This window comes from Heterodontus francisci, chromosome 7, assembly GCF_036365525.1.
Source record: "Heterodontus francisci isolate sHetFra1 chromosome 7, sHetFra1.hap1, whole genome shotgun sequence".
NCBI classification, from domain to species: Eukaryota; Metazoa; Chordata; class Chondrichthyes; order Heterodontiformes; family Heterodontidae; genus Heterodontus; species Heterodontus francisci.
In genome coordinates, this window is record NC_090377.1 from 97411071 (window position 1) to 97424868 (window position 13798).

The 13798-nt window shown below is 45.0% G+C and overlaps 1 protein-coding gene across 1 annotated transcript in view; it reads right to left on the bottom strand.

Moving 5' to 3' along the window:
- Positions 1-13798, bottom strand: part of LOC137372396 (protein boule-like) — a 161864-nt gene that overhangs the window by 68384 nt on the left and 79682 nt on the right. The window contains exon 7 of the mRNA XM_068036284.1: positions 1205-1285. Within this exon, the coding sequence (XP_067892385.1) occupies positions 1205-1285 (81 nt within the window). The remainder of the gene's footprint in view (positions 1-1204; positions 1286-13798) is intronic.

Sequence of the window (13798 nt, forward strand, 5' to 3'; positions counted from 1 at the left end):
CTCTCGCACTACAACTCTGCAGGTAGGCCTCCATAGTGCTGTTAGAAGTAGCCCTATGCAATGAATTTCAAGTCCTTTCATTCCACTATTGAATACAATCCATTGGAAGGGGGTCTGGAATGCAAACAGGTACAGCATGCTGTCCTCTCAACAATGAGGTGTATGGTTTTTGCAGTACTAAGAGGTTGCAAGGAGGCGAGAAAAGAAGTCAACAGACATTTAGGCAGATATTTTCAGATGCAGGCAGATAGAGAGATAAAATTTTGCTTCTGCCTAGTGGACAGAAAATTGTGCAGCAAAGTTACTTAATATGCCAGCAGCACAGAAGTAGCACAGAAGCAAAAATTCTCCCTTGGCACCCCTTTCTGTGCTGCTTCTCCTGCTTCAAAGTGACATGGCAAACTCTGCACCTTTTCTTTTGCAATGTGCACAAATCAGATATATCTCCCAACATGAGCAATTTAAAATCACAAGGAAAGTGAGCGCTATTTATTATGCATTTAATTGTAATCATTTCCTTTTCGAAATGGATTGACAACTTTCAAACTAAGTGAAGAAATCCATGTTGTTCTCCTTCCCATGTCTCCAAAATTCACTCATGAAGATTCCATGAGGATCCCTGATGGACCAGTGGGAAAATGTATTGTGATCTGGCACTAACTATGATTCCTAGTCTGTGCTCAGTTAGCGAAAATCAGTCAGGGTGATCCCAATCAGTCTCCCTGTCATGAGACAGGCAATGGCATAAGAGGAAAAAAAACAGCCTTGCTTTCCACTCACAGTACCTTAACAATAGGAATCCCATTCCTACAAAAAATTAGAACGCACATGCAAAACCCACATCTTTCATGAAATAGAAAGCAACTTTTTCAATGCATCATTGGAAGTTACATGTTTCTGCACTCTAGATTACTGCACGTTCAACAATTTTTGTCATCTTAATAAAATACAGAAAAGTAAACAAAGGGGACAAATGAGTACATTTTAGGAATTTAGCACCAACAGGAATTTTCATCCATTAAAATTAATGAATGGGAAGTCACAAAGATTGCATTACTTTCACATCCGATGGGCACTCCTGGCTCACAAAGCCCCATATCAAGAGCATGCATTTATAAAATCTAATACCCTTTTGAAACATCAGAACCTTTATTCATTGCTTCACAAAACAGACTGGATATCATAGGCTAATACAAATTCCTACCTGATAATGGTATGCTGGCTGTTGATAAATTGGCTGAGCTTGATGAGCTACCATTACCGGTGAGCTTGAAATAGAGCGAGGCTGATGAAAAAGAGTAACAGTAAACAGCACCTTAAAAACTGACACGCAAAGAAAACAAAATGCGTACACACTGTTTATTATTGGAATCCTTCCAACAAAGTAAGTCTTTCCCGTCCCAGCAGGGGAATAAATCCCACAGTTTTATTGAGCATTACCGAAGAGAAACAGATTATTCTACCCATCAAATTTATCCCATGAAGTCTGTGTCCAAAATTTTTCTCATGAGTCAGCTAGTGTAGTCCCACTATTCCACTTGCTCCCCACGTTGTATGTAGTATTTCTCTTTTCAAGTGACAATATAATTCCCTTCTAAATGAATTCATGGATATACTTCATTTTAATCAATCATGTCAGTCATTTATGACACAGAAGGAGACTATTTGGCCCATCAAGTCTATGCCGGCTCTCCACAGAGCTTTGCAGTCAGTCCCACTCCCCAGTTCGATCCCCGCAGCCCTGCAAATCTATTTCTCTCAGGTGGCCATCCCACTTCCTCTTGAAGTCACTGATTGTCTCCGCTTCCACCACCCTTACGGGCAGCGAGTTCCAGGACATTACCACCCGCTGCATAATAAAGTGCTTCCTCATATTCCCCCTGCATCTTTTCCCAAAACTTTCAATCTGTCTCCCCTAGTCAGAGTACTATTTGTTAAATGAGCACAGTTTTTCCTTGTCTAACTTATCTAAGCCGGTCATAATCTTGTAGACTTCTATTAAATCTCCCCTCAACCTCCTTTGTTTTAAGAACAAACTCAGCTGTTCCAATCTAACCTTGTAACTAAAATCCTCCATCCCAGGATCCATTCTGGTAAATCTCCTCTGCACCATTCTCAAGGGCCCTCACATCCTTCCTAAAGTATGGTGACCAGAACTGGATGCAATACTCCAGTTGGGGCCTAACCAGAGCTTTATAAAGGTTCAGCTTAACCTCCCTGCTTTTGTATTCAATGCCTTTCTTTTTGAAGCCCAAGATCCCATATGCTTTACTAACCACTCTCTCAATATATCCTGCCACCTTCAAAGATCTATTCACATGCACCCCAGGTCCCTCTGTTCCTGCACACACCTTAGAACTGTGCCATTAAGTGTATATTGCCTCTCCCTATTCCTTCTGCCAAAATGCATCACCTCACACTTGTCAGTACTTTTTCCTAACCTCCCATCTAATTGATTTCCTGATTATTTTAACTTTGTGTCCTCTCATAATTGACTCACTGACCAGGGTTGCCAAATTATCAACACTTATCTCAGCATGGCCCTTCATAATCACAATTTGCATTTGGTATCAGTCAATTTTGATATTGACTGAATCCCTAAATCCTCATTTATGTTTTTTCTATTCGTTTTTGGGATGTGTCACTGGCAAGGCCAGCAATTTGTTGCCCATACCTAATTGCCATCAAGAAAGTGATGTTGAGCTGCCTTATTGAATTGCTGCAGTCCATGCGGTGTAGGTTCACGCACAGTGCTGTGGGGAGTTCCAGGATTTTGACCCAGCGACAGTGAAGAACAGTGATATAGTTCCAAGTTAGGATGGTGTGCGGCTTGGAGGGGAACTTGCAGGTGCTGGTGTTCCTATGCATCTGCTGCCCTTGCTCTTCTAGGAAGTAGAGGTCACGGGTTTGGTAGGTGCTGTCAACGGAGGCCTGGTGAGTTGCTTCAGTGCATCTTGTATATGGTGCTACTACCATTGTGTGCTGGTGGTGTAGGGAGTGAACGTTTAGGGTGGTAGATGGAGTTGCTATCAGGCGGACTACTTTGTCCTGGAATGTGTGGAGACGGCCATTGCCTGGCACTTGTGTGTTGGAATAATGCTTTGCAGGACCAGTGAGGGAGCGTGTCCGAGCTGGTGCCCGAACAGATGACGTCGAATGTTACGTGAGGTACATATGCCAATGTTTCAAAGCTTCTATTTTTGAGATAGAGCCAAAATGAAAGGGAAACCAAAATTTCAGATTTCTGAGGAAACAGAAACTGGGTGGAATGAGATTTAAAAAAAAAAAGACAAAGCCATCCAAGCTCGGATCACACATGGGTGGAGTGCAGTCAAGCTGAAGAAAGTGAAGGCTGGATCCAGGAGCTGGCCACAATTGTTTTCTGTTACTTAAGGTAATACTTGTGGATCCACACCATCGATATTGTCATAAGCAGAGCTGAGGCGGTTCTGGAGAAGGGTGTAGCTGTGGAGTTCAGGTTGAAGAACTGCGGTCCGACGAGAATCGCTGGAGATCTACCTGAGGAAGTTCAGAGCTTTGGAGAACATTTTGGCTGTAATTGGTGCCATATATGCTGAGTGGACTGCTCAGTAAATCTGTGAGATCTATCTCTGTTGCATCTGATTGTTAATGTGTAATTTGTAATCTATATATTGACTGATTTGCCTGTTAATTGATGTTTATGTTGATTTTGATTTGATAAGTTAGAAAAGTGAAATATTGTCCATTTGGTTTTTCTGTTGAGGTCGTTCATTAAATTCAGTTCTTTTGGTTTGCTAATCTCCATGGGGATAACAAAATTGGGGGCTTGTCCAAATTTTCCAAATTAGGCTATGAAACAGGTTCACTGGAATTTTCCAGAAATTAAATAAACAAGATTTCACATTTACTTCTGATGTATTCAGTAGGAAATCAATGTCACTACCTTTGATGCTCAGGCCTTAGAGAAGGAAGATTGTTCTCTTAGTGCTTTAGAACAGCTGACAAAAGACAATTGGAAGGCTACGCAGGAAACATGGAAGTAAGCTTAAAATTAAGGGCTAGGGAGGCAGATATCATTGCAGAATTGACTCCACACTTGAAGCTTGAGGAAGAAAAGGTCGTTTCTGTTAGTGCCCAAATAGAACTAGCCAAAACTGAATTAGCAAAAGACAGGGAAATACGACAATTTGAAATGGAGATGATGAAATTGGAAATGGAAAGCGAAGAAAAATAAAATTGAAAATTTGAATTCGAAAGAGAAATTTAAAAAAAAAACTTGAATTCTAAAGAGAAAGGGAGAAATTAGAATTGGAAAGGGAAAAGCTCAAAGTCCATGAACGTGCACTGGAGATGAAAGGCAAGGATGACCCAGAGCAAACGCCTCATAATTTTGATTAGGCAAAGAATATTCACTTGGCATCTAAATGTAGTGAGGAGGGAGTAAAAATGTACTTGGTGTCATTTGAGAAAAGTGCCACATGTCTGAATTGGCCTAAATCATCATGGCAATGCTCCTACAGAGCATAGTTTTTGCGGAGAAAGCTTTGGAAGTCTACGCATCTCTTTCAGAAAAGCACTCACGGAACTATGACAAAGTAAAGACCACTGCTCTCAATGCCTAGGAGTTAGTACCAGAGGCCTACAGAAAGAAATTCAGAAATGTAAAAAGGAAACAGGGACAGACATATGTGGAATTTGCTAGACAGAAGGAAATGGTGTTTGACAGGTGGTATAGATTGATCAGGGTTACACAAGACTTTGAGCGCCTTTGGGAAGTGATTCTGATGGAAGAATTCAAAAATAGTGTCCCTTTGGGAATAAGGTTCCACATGGAAGAACATAGCGTTCATAAAATAAATGAAGCCACAGTAGTGGCAGATGATGATGATTTCATTCACAAGCACAGTAGTAGCAGGCACCAATTTGGAAACTTTCACAGAAACTGGAGAGATAGAAAGTTTGATAATGAAGAGAGATCTGGTTCTATTGGGAAAGATGGCAAAAGTAAAGACACAGATACACATAAGGTAAATAAAAAATAAAGTCCAGAGGGGACCGACATGTTATTTTTCTTATTTAAAAAAAGGACATGTGAACGCTGTGTGTTGGAAGTGGAAAAACAAGACTGTTGCATATATACAGTCAAATAGTGTTCTTCACCCCACCCGCAGGAAATACTGTCCTGGAGCATTCACGACAAGCAGGTAGTTTCTCCAGCATTCACTGATATAGTTTTCTGAAACCTGATTCACTCCAAGTTTTACTTGAGGGTGGAGTTTCCTCACATTTGTCTGGTGAGGCAGGCAAGTCAATTGTTATCCTTAGAGATAGAGGGACGGTGCAGTCATTGATGTTGGCAGGTGACATGAATTTCCCCCACCCTGATAGCTCGCTGAATGCGAAGGTGTTCAGGCTTTTATTTCCCGGCCCCTTATATAGAGTTGATTTAAAATGTGACTTAGTCACTGGTCGTTTACCGTTGGTATCATTCTTAGTTTGTCTATTGAAGGTGTGGATGGTTTGCTGGGAAATGATTTGTCTGGGAATAAGGTATTGGCGGTTCCAATGCTTTCAGGGACGCCAGCTGAGGCTGTGGAAACTGATGTTTTGCAGGAAGAATTTCCCAGACTATTCACGGATTGTGTTGTGACTAGGTCCTAGGCTCACAGGCTTACACAAGATGAAACATATACAGGCGTTGTGGAGGACAATTTGGATGTTTGTTTGGCTAAAACCTTTTTCAAGGATTCTGATGGGGGTGTTGGAGGCTCCAAGGCAAACAATGGTGATTTGTTTAGCAGATCTTCCTTGACTGTGGCACAACAGGCAGACCCTGATTTGAGGTACAGGCTGAAAAGGCCCCTGAGTATTATGTCAAAAATGACATTTTGATGAGGAAGGGGAGGCTGCTGATGAGGCTCGAGCTCTAGTGAACACAGAACAGTACAGCACAGTACAGGCCCTTCGGCCCACGATGTTGTGCCGAACCTTTAACCTACTCTAAGAACAAACTACCTACATGCCCTTCATTCTACTATCATCCATGTACCTATCCAAGAGTCGCTTAAATGTCCCTAATGTATCTGCTTCTACTACCACCGCTGGCAGTGCATTCCACGCACCCACCACTCTGTGTAAAGAACCTACCTCTGACATCTCCCCGAAACCTTCCTCCAATCACCTTAAAATTATGCCCCCTGGTGATAGCCCTTTCCGCCCTGGGAAAAAGTCTCTGGCTATCCACTCTATCTATGCCTCTCATCATCTTGTACCCCTCTATCAAGTCACCTCTCATCCTTCTTCGCTCCAATGAGAAAAGCCCTAACTCCCTCAACCTTTCTTCGTAAGACATGCCCTCCAGTCCAGGCAGCATCCTGGTAAATCTCCTCTGCACCCTCTCTAAAGCTTCCACATCCTTCCTATAATGAGGCGACCAGAACTGAACACAATATTCCAAGTGTGGTCTAACCAGGGCTTTATAGAACTGCAGCATAACCTCGCGGCTCTTAAACTCAATCCCCCTGTTAATGAAAGCCAACACCCCATACGCCTTAACAACCCTATCAACTTGGGTGGCAACTTTGAGGGATCTATGGACGTGGACCCCAAGATCCCTCTGTTCCTCCACACTACCAAGAATCCTGTCTTTAAGCCTGTATTCTGCATTCAAATTCGACCTTCCAAAATGAATCACTTCACACTTTTCCAGGTTGATCTCCATCTGCCACTTCTCAGCCCAGCTCTGCATCCTGTCAATGTCCCGTTGCATCCTACAACAGCCCTCCACACTATCCACAACTCCAGCAACCTTCGTGTCATCGGCAAACTTGCTAACCCAACCTTCCACTTCCTCATCCAAGTCATTTATAAAAATCACAAAGAGCAGAGGTCCCAGAACAGATCCCTGCGGAACACCACTGGTCACCGAGCTCCAGGCTGAATACTTTCCATCTACTACCACCCTCTGTCTTCTACAGGCCAGCCAATTCTGTATCCAGACAGCCAGATTTCCCAGTATCCCATGCCTCCTTACTTTCTGAATGAGCCTACCATGGGGAACCTTATCAAACGCCTTGCTAAAATCCATATACACCACATCCACTGCTCTTCCTTCATCAATGTGTTTTGTCACATCTTCAAAGAATTCAATAAGGCTTGTGAGGCATGACCTGCCCCTCACAAAGCCATGCTGACTATCTCTAATCAAACTATGCTTTTCCAAATAATCATAAATCCTGTCTCTCAGAATCCTCTCCAATAATTTGCCCACCACCGACATAAGACTGACTGGTCTATAATTCCCAGGGTTATCCCTATTCCCTTTCTTGAACAAGGGAATAACATTTGCCACCCTCCAATCATCTGGTACTACTCCAGTGGACAGTGAGGACGCAAAGATCATCGCCAAAGGCGCGGCAATCTCTACCCTCGCTTCCCGTTAGAACCTTGGGTATATCCCGTCTGGCCCCGGGGACTTATCTATCCTCATGTCTTTCAAAATTTCCAGCACATCCTCCTTCTTAACATCAACCTGTTAGAGCATATCAGCCTGTTTCACGCTGTCCTCACAAACGACAAGGTCCCTCTCACTAGTGAATACTGAAGAAAAGTATTCATTAAGGACCTCCCCTACCTCCTCCGACTCCAGGCACAAGTTCCCTCCACTATCCCTGATCGGCCCTACCCTCACTCTGGCCATCCTCTTGTTCCTCACATAAGTGTAGAACGCCTTGGGATTTTCCTTAATCCTACCCGCCAAGACTTTTTCATGTCCCCTTCTAGCTCTAAGTCCATTCCTCAGTTCCTTCCTGGCTACCTTGTAACCCTCTAGAGCCCTGTCTGATCCTTGCTTCCTCAACCTTAAGTAAGCTTCCTTCTTCCTCTTGACTAGCTGTTCCACATCTCGTCATCCAAGGTTCCTTCACCCTACCATCCCTTCCTTGCCTCATCGGGACAAACCTATCCAGCAGTCGCAGCAAGTGCTCCCTAAACAACCTCCACATTTCTGTCGTGCATTTCCACGAGAACATCTGTTCCCAATTTAAGCTCCCCAGTTCCTGCCTAATAGCATTGTAATTCCCCCTCCCCCAATTACGTATTTTCCCATCCCATCTGCTCCTATCCCTCTCCATGACTATAGTAAAGGTCAGGGAGTTGTGATCACTATCACCGAAATGCTCTCCTGAGAGATCTGCCACCTGGCCTGGTTCGTTGCCAAGCACCAAATCCAACATAGGCCGAATAGAGGGGAGGCTATCTACATATTGAGTCAGGAAACCTTCCTGGGCACACCTGACAAAATCTGCTCCATCCAAACTATTTGCACTAAGTAAGTTCCAATCAATATTAGGGAAGTTGAAGTCACCCAGGTCAACAACCCTGTTACTTCTGCACCTTTCCAAAATCTGCCTCCCAATCTGTTCCTCCGTGTCTCTGTTGCTATTGGGGGGGGGTCTATAGAAAACTCCCAAAGTGACTGCTCCTTTCCTGTTTCTGACTTCCACCCATACTGACTCAGTGGACAAACCCTCCTCGACGACCTCCCTTTCTGCAGCTGTGATACTATCCCTGATTAGCAATGCCACTCCCCCACCTCTTTTACCTCCCTCCCTATTCCTTTTGAAACATCTAAACCCCGGAACATCCAACATCCATTCCTACCCCTGTGATATCCAAGTCTCTGTAATGGCCACAACATTGTAGCTCCAAGTACTGATCCATGCTCTAAGTTCATCACCCTTATTCCTGACACTTGTTGCGTTAAAATAGACACTAGGCACACTTCAACCCATCATACTGGCTGCAACTTTGCCCTGTCAATTGTCTAACTTCCTCACAGACTCTCTGCACTCTGTATCTGCCTGCTCAACAGCTACCCCATCCACTGATCCGTAGCTCCGGTTCCCATCCCCCTGCCAAACTAGTTTAAACCCTCCCGAAGAGCTCTAGCAAACCTCCCGCCCAGGATATTGGTGCCCCTCCAGTTCAGATGCAACCCGTCCCTTCTTGTACAGGTCCCACCTTCCCCAGAAGGTATCCCAATGATCCACATATCTGAAGCCCTCCCTCCACCAGCTCTGTAGCCATGTGTTCAGCTGCACTCGCTCTCTGTTTCTAGCCTCACTAGCACGTGGCACCAGTATCAATCCTGAGATTACTACTCTGCTCGTCCTGCCTTTTAGCTTCCATCCTAACTCCCTATATTAGCTTTTCAGGTCCTCATCCCTTTTCCTAGCTATGTCATTGGTACTGATGTGTACCACGACTTCTGGCTGCTCCCCCTCCCCCTTAAGAATCCTGTAGACTCGATCAGAGACATCCCTGACCCTGGCACCCGGGAGGCAACATACCATCCGGGAGTCTCGTTCGTGACCACAGAATCTCCTGTCTGTTCCTCTAACCATTGAATCTCCTATCACTATCGCTCTCCTATTCTCCCACCTTCCCTTCTGAGCCACAGAGCCAGGCTCAGTGCCAGAGACCTGGCCACTGTGGCTTTCCCCTGGTAGGTCCCCCCCCCCCACAACCGTATCCAAAACGGTATACTTATTGAGGGGAACGGCCACAGGGGATCCCTGCACTGTGCGTCTATTCCCTTTCCCTCCCCTGACGGTCACCCAGCTATCTTTATCCTGTAACTTAGGTGTCACTACTTCCCTATAACTGCTCTCGATCACCCCCTCAGCCTCCTGAATGATCCGAAATTCATCCAGCTCCAGTTCCCTAACGCGGTCTGTGAGGAGCTGGAGTTGGGTGCACTTCTCACAGGTGAAGTCAGCAGGGACACAAGTGGTGACCCTTACCTCCCACATCCTGCAAGAGGAGCATGCAACTGCCCTAGCTTCCATCCCCTCCGCTCTAAATTGACAAAAGAGATTTAAAAAAAAAATAAAGGAAAACCTTACCTTACCAAACCCTCCACACAAGAGTCCTTTTTTTTTTTGGTTAGAGGAGGAGGATGGGTGGGAGACACTACACGTGTAGTGTTTCGGGTTTAGCCACTGCCCAAATATATAAGTTCACTTACCTAGCAGTCCCCGTGTCCGCGTCCGCCGAATCACGAGGTAAGTACTTTATAGCTCAACTTACCTTCCCGGCTGCCCCCTGGCTCGCGCATTCGCCGCTCCCGCTGCTCAAATGGAAGAAATACCCACCAATCACTTACCAGCTCTCCTGTGATGTCACACTTCAATTTTTGCTGGTCAAGTAGGTCCACAGAACAGAACACTCTCGCTGCTGCTTCTGGTCTCTGGCTTCGGCTCCTTTTATCTTCCGTCCAGCAAAAATTGTTGTCCCTCCTTGCTACCGCAATGAAATTTTGGGAATTGCCCGTGAGATTCCAGTCACAGTTCATTTGGGTATTCAGAAGACTCAGGTTAGTGCAGTAGCACATTTTTACTGGCCGAAGCTACAAAAGGATGTATTTGACTTTTGAAAGACAGATCACACGTGTTAGATGGCAAGGAAGCCACAGCCTTCGATTAAGCCAGCCCCATTAATACAGATATCTGCATCTGATGAACTTTTCAGTAGGGTTCTTGCAGATTGTCTTAGACCCTTTCCCAAGACAAAGTCAGGTCATAAGTATCTCCTGACCATCATGGATTTGTCCACTTTATTGCCAGAGGCAGTAACAATGAAAAAGATCACAGCAAGTTGTGATTGAGGAGTTAGGTTACCAAAATAAATCCAATCTGACCATATGTTAAATTTCATTTCAGGTGTTTTTCAGGAGATTGTGTGTAATTTAGGAGTAAAGCAACTCAAGTCATCTGCTCATCACCCTCACTCCCTCGGTACTTTGGAGAGATATCACCAAACCCTGAAGAGTATTGTGTCAGGTATCCCCAGGATTAGGATAAAGGGATATCATTCTTATGTGACTAGGCATATGCTAATTGAGTCCACTAGTTTCAGTCCCTTCAAATTGGTCTATGAGCATGAAATATTTTTGACATAGGTGAAAACTACCCTTCTAGATTATACGTCAAAGTTTTGAGAAAGGCTTTCAAAAGCTGTGTGGTAGCCAGAGAACATCAAGGCTTCTCAGCAAGTGATGAAAGCACAAGGAGATAGAACAACTAAGGCAAGATAGTTTTCAACCAAGGGATAAGGTGCTAGTCTTGTTACTTTGGCTCGTAAACCCTTGATGGCTAGGTTTAGTGGACCCTACTGTATCAAAATGAAACTCAGTGATGTGAGCTATGTACTTAGTACCCAAGACAGACGGAAGAGTCAAAGGGTAGGTCTTGGTAATTTGATAAGGTACAATGACCGTGAGCATAGTCAACCAGTATGTGTAGCACAGGTGGTAGAGAATGCAGATGGTGATACTGGTGCACATGATGAACCAGATCATGAGTCTAAGACAGCGTTCTCATACTGATCCTCCAGCAGTGAAGTTAGCAAACGCAGAGGTGTTGGAGGGTCTGGCTGAGGTATAGGATTTAACCAGCAGCGGCGGGTACCTCTGCAACCCTGGGAGGTCACTCAGTAAAATGAGGTACCCTCACTGTGGGCTTGGGGAGGAGTCCCTCCTCCATGGGCAATTTGCATCCCATGGAGAAACTCTGCCAAGAAAAATTCCACGACCCTAGAACCCCTCCCCACACTACATGTCCAACCATTTACTCCACCTCGTTAGGCCTTTCCAGACTGGCCCCAGCAACCCCACATCACTTACAAGGTCAGAGTCTCCAGCGCTGGGCCAAGGCTCTGCAGGACCGGCAATGGCCACTGCTCCTGGATCTGCTGCTGTTACTGCAGCCCTGTGATTGGTCAACAGCTCTTGGAGAGGTGGGATCCCCTGCCTTTTCAGCCCAGTACTGGGAGCCCTGCCAACACCACAAAATCCAGCGTATCATGAGTTAAGATCAAGTGTTACTGTGAGAGGCCACGGTTTAGAGATATTTACGACACAGAAGGAGGCCATTTGGTCCATCGAGTCCATGTCGGCTCTCCACAGAGCTATCCAGTCAGTTCCACTCCCCTGCTTGATCCCCAGAGCCCTGCAAGTCTATTTCCTTCAATTGGCCATCCAATTTCTTTTCAAAATCACTGACGTCTCCACTTCACTACTGTTATGAGCAGCGATTTCCAGGTCATTACCAGCTGGTGCATAAAATGTGCTCTCATGTTCCCCCTGCATCTCTTACCCAAAATTTTCAATCTGTGTACCCCAGTCCTTGTGCCATTAATCGGAACAGTTTTTCCTTGTCTAACTTATTGAAGCCTTCATAATCTTATACACCTCTATTAAATCGCCTTTGTTCTAGAGGACAAACACAGCTTTTCCAACCTAACCTAACAAAAATCCTCCATCCCTGGAACCATTCAGGTAAAGCTCCTCTGCACCCTCTCATCCTTCCTAAAGTGTAGTGACCAGAACTGGATGCAATACTCCAACTGGGACCTAACCAGAGCTTTATAAAAAAGGTTCAGCATAACTTCTGTACTGCTTTTGTACTCTATGCCTCTATTTAATGAAGCCCAAGAACCCATATGCTTTACTAATCACTCTTTCAGTATGTCCTGCCACCTTCAAAGATCGATGCACATGCACCCCCTCTGCTCCTGCACACTCTTTAGAACTGTGTCATTAAGTGAATATTGCCTCTCCCTATTTTTCTGCCAAAATGCATTACCTCATGCTGGTCAGTATTAAATTCTATCTGCCACCTAGCTGCCCATTTTGCTAGCCTACGTCCTGTTGCAGATAGTTCATATTAGTCTCACTGTTTGCCACACCAAATTTGGGTTATCGGCAAACTTTGAGATTCCACTCTATATTCCAAGATCCAAGTCATTAATATATAGGAAAAATAGCAGTGGTCCCAGCACTGACCCCAGGGCAATACCACTGTATCATTCTACAATCAGATAAACAACCACTTACTACAACTCGCTGTTTTGTGTCAATCACAGCTTCCGTCACTTGGCTGATGATTTAGTACAGAGTGATAGGGCAGTAATTGGCTGGACTGGATTTGTTCTGCTTTCTGTGGACAGGACATAACCGGGAAATTTTCCACATTGTCCAGTAGATGCAATTGGTGTAGCTGTACGGGAACAGCTTGATGAGGGGAGCAGCTAGTTCTAGAGCAAAAGTCTTCAGGCAACAGCTAAGATTTTTTTTCATTTGTTCCAGGGATGTGGGCGTCGCTGGCTAGGTCACCATTTATTGTCCATCCCTAAATGCCTTCGAGAAGGTGGTGGTGAGCAGCCTTTGTGAACCGCTGCAGTCCACGTGGGGTGGGTACACCCACAGTGCTGTTAGGAAGGGAGTTCCAGGATCTTGACCCAGCAACAGTGAAGAAATGGCATATAGTTCCAAGTCAGGATGGTGTGTGGCTTGGAGGGGAACTTGTAGGTGGTGATGTTCCCATGCATTTGCTACCCTTGTCCTCCTAGGTGGTAGAAGTCGTGGGTTTGGAAGGTGTTGTCGAAGGTCCCTTGGTGCAGTTCTGCAGTGCATCCTGTAGATGGTACACACTGCTGCCACTGTGCATCAGTGGTGGAGGGAGTGAAGTGTTGTGGATGGGGCACCAATCAAGTGGGCTGCTTTGTCCTGGATGGTGTTGAGCTCCTTGAGTGTTGTTGGAGCTGCACCCATCCAGGCAAGTGGAGAGTATTCCATCATACTCCCGACTTGTGCCTTGTAGATGGAGGACAGGCTTTGGGGAGTGAGGTGGTGAGTTACTCGCCACAGAATTCTTAGCCACAGTATTTATATGGCTACTCCAGTTCAGTTTCTGATCAATGGTAACCCCCGGATGTTGATAGAGGGGGGTTCAGCTATCGTAATGTCATTGAATGT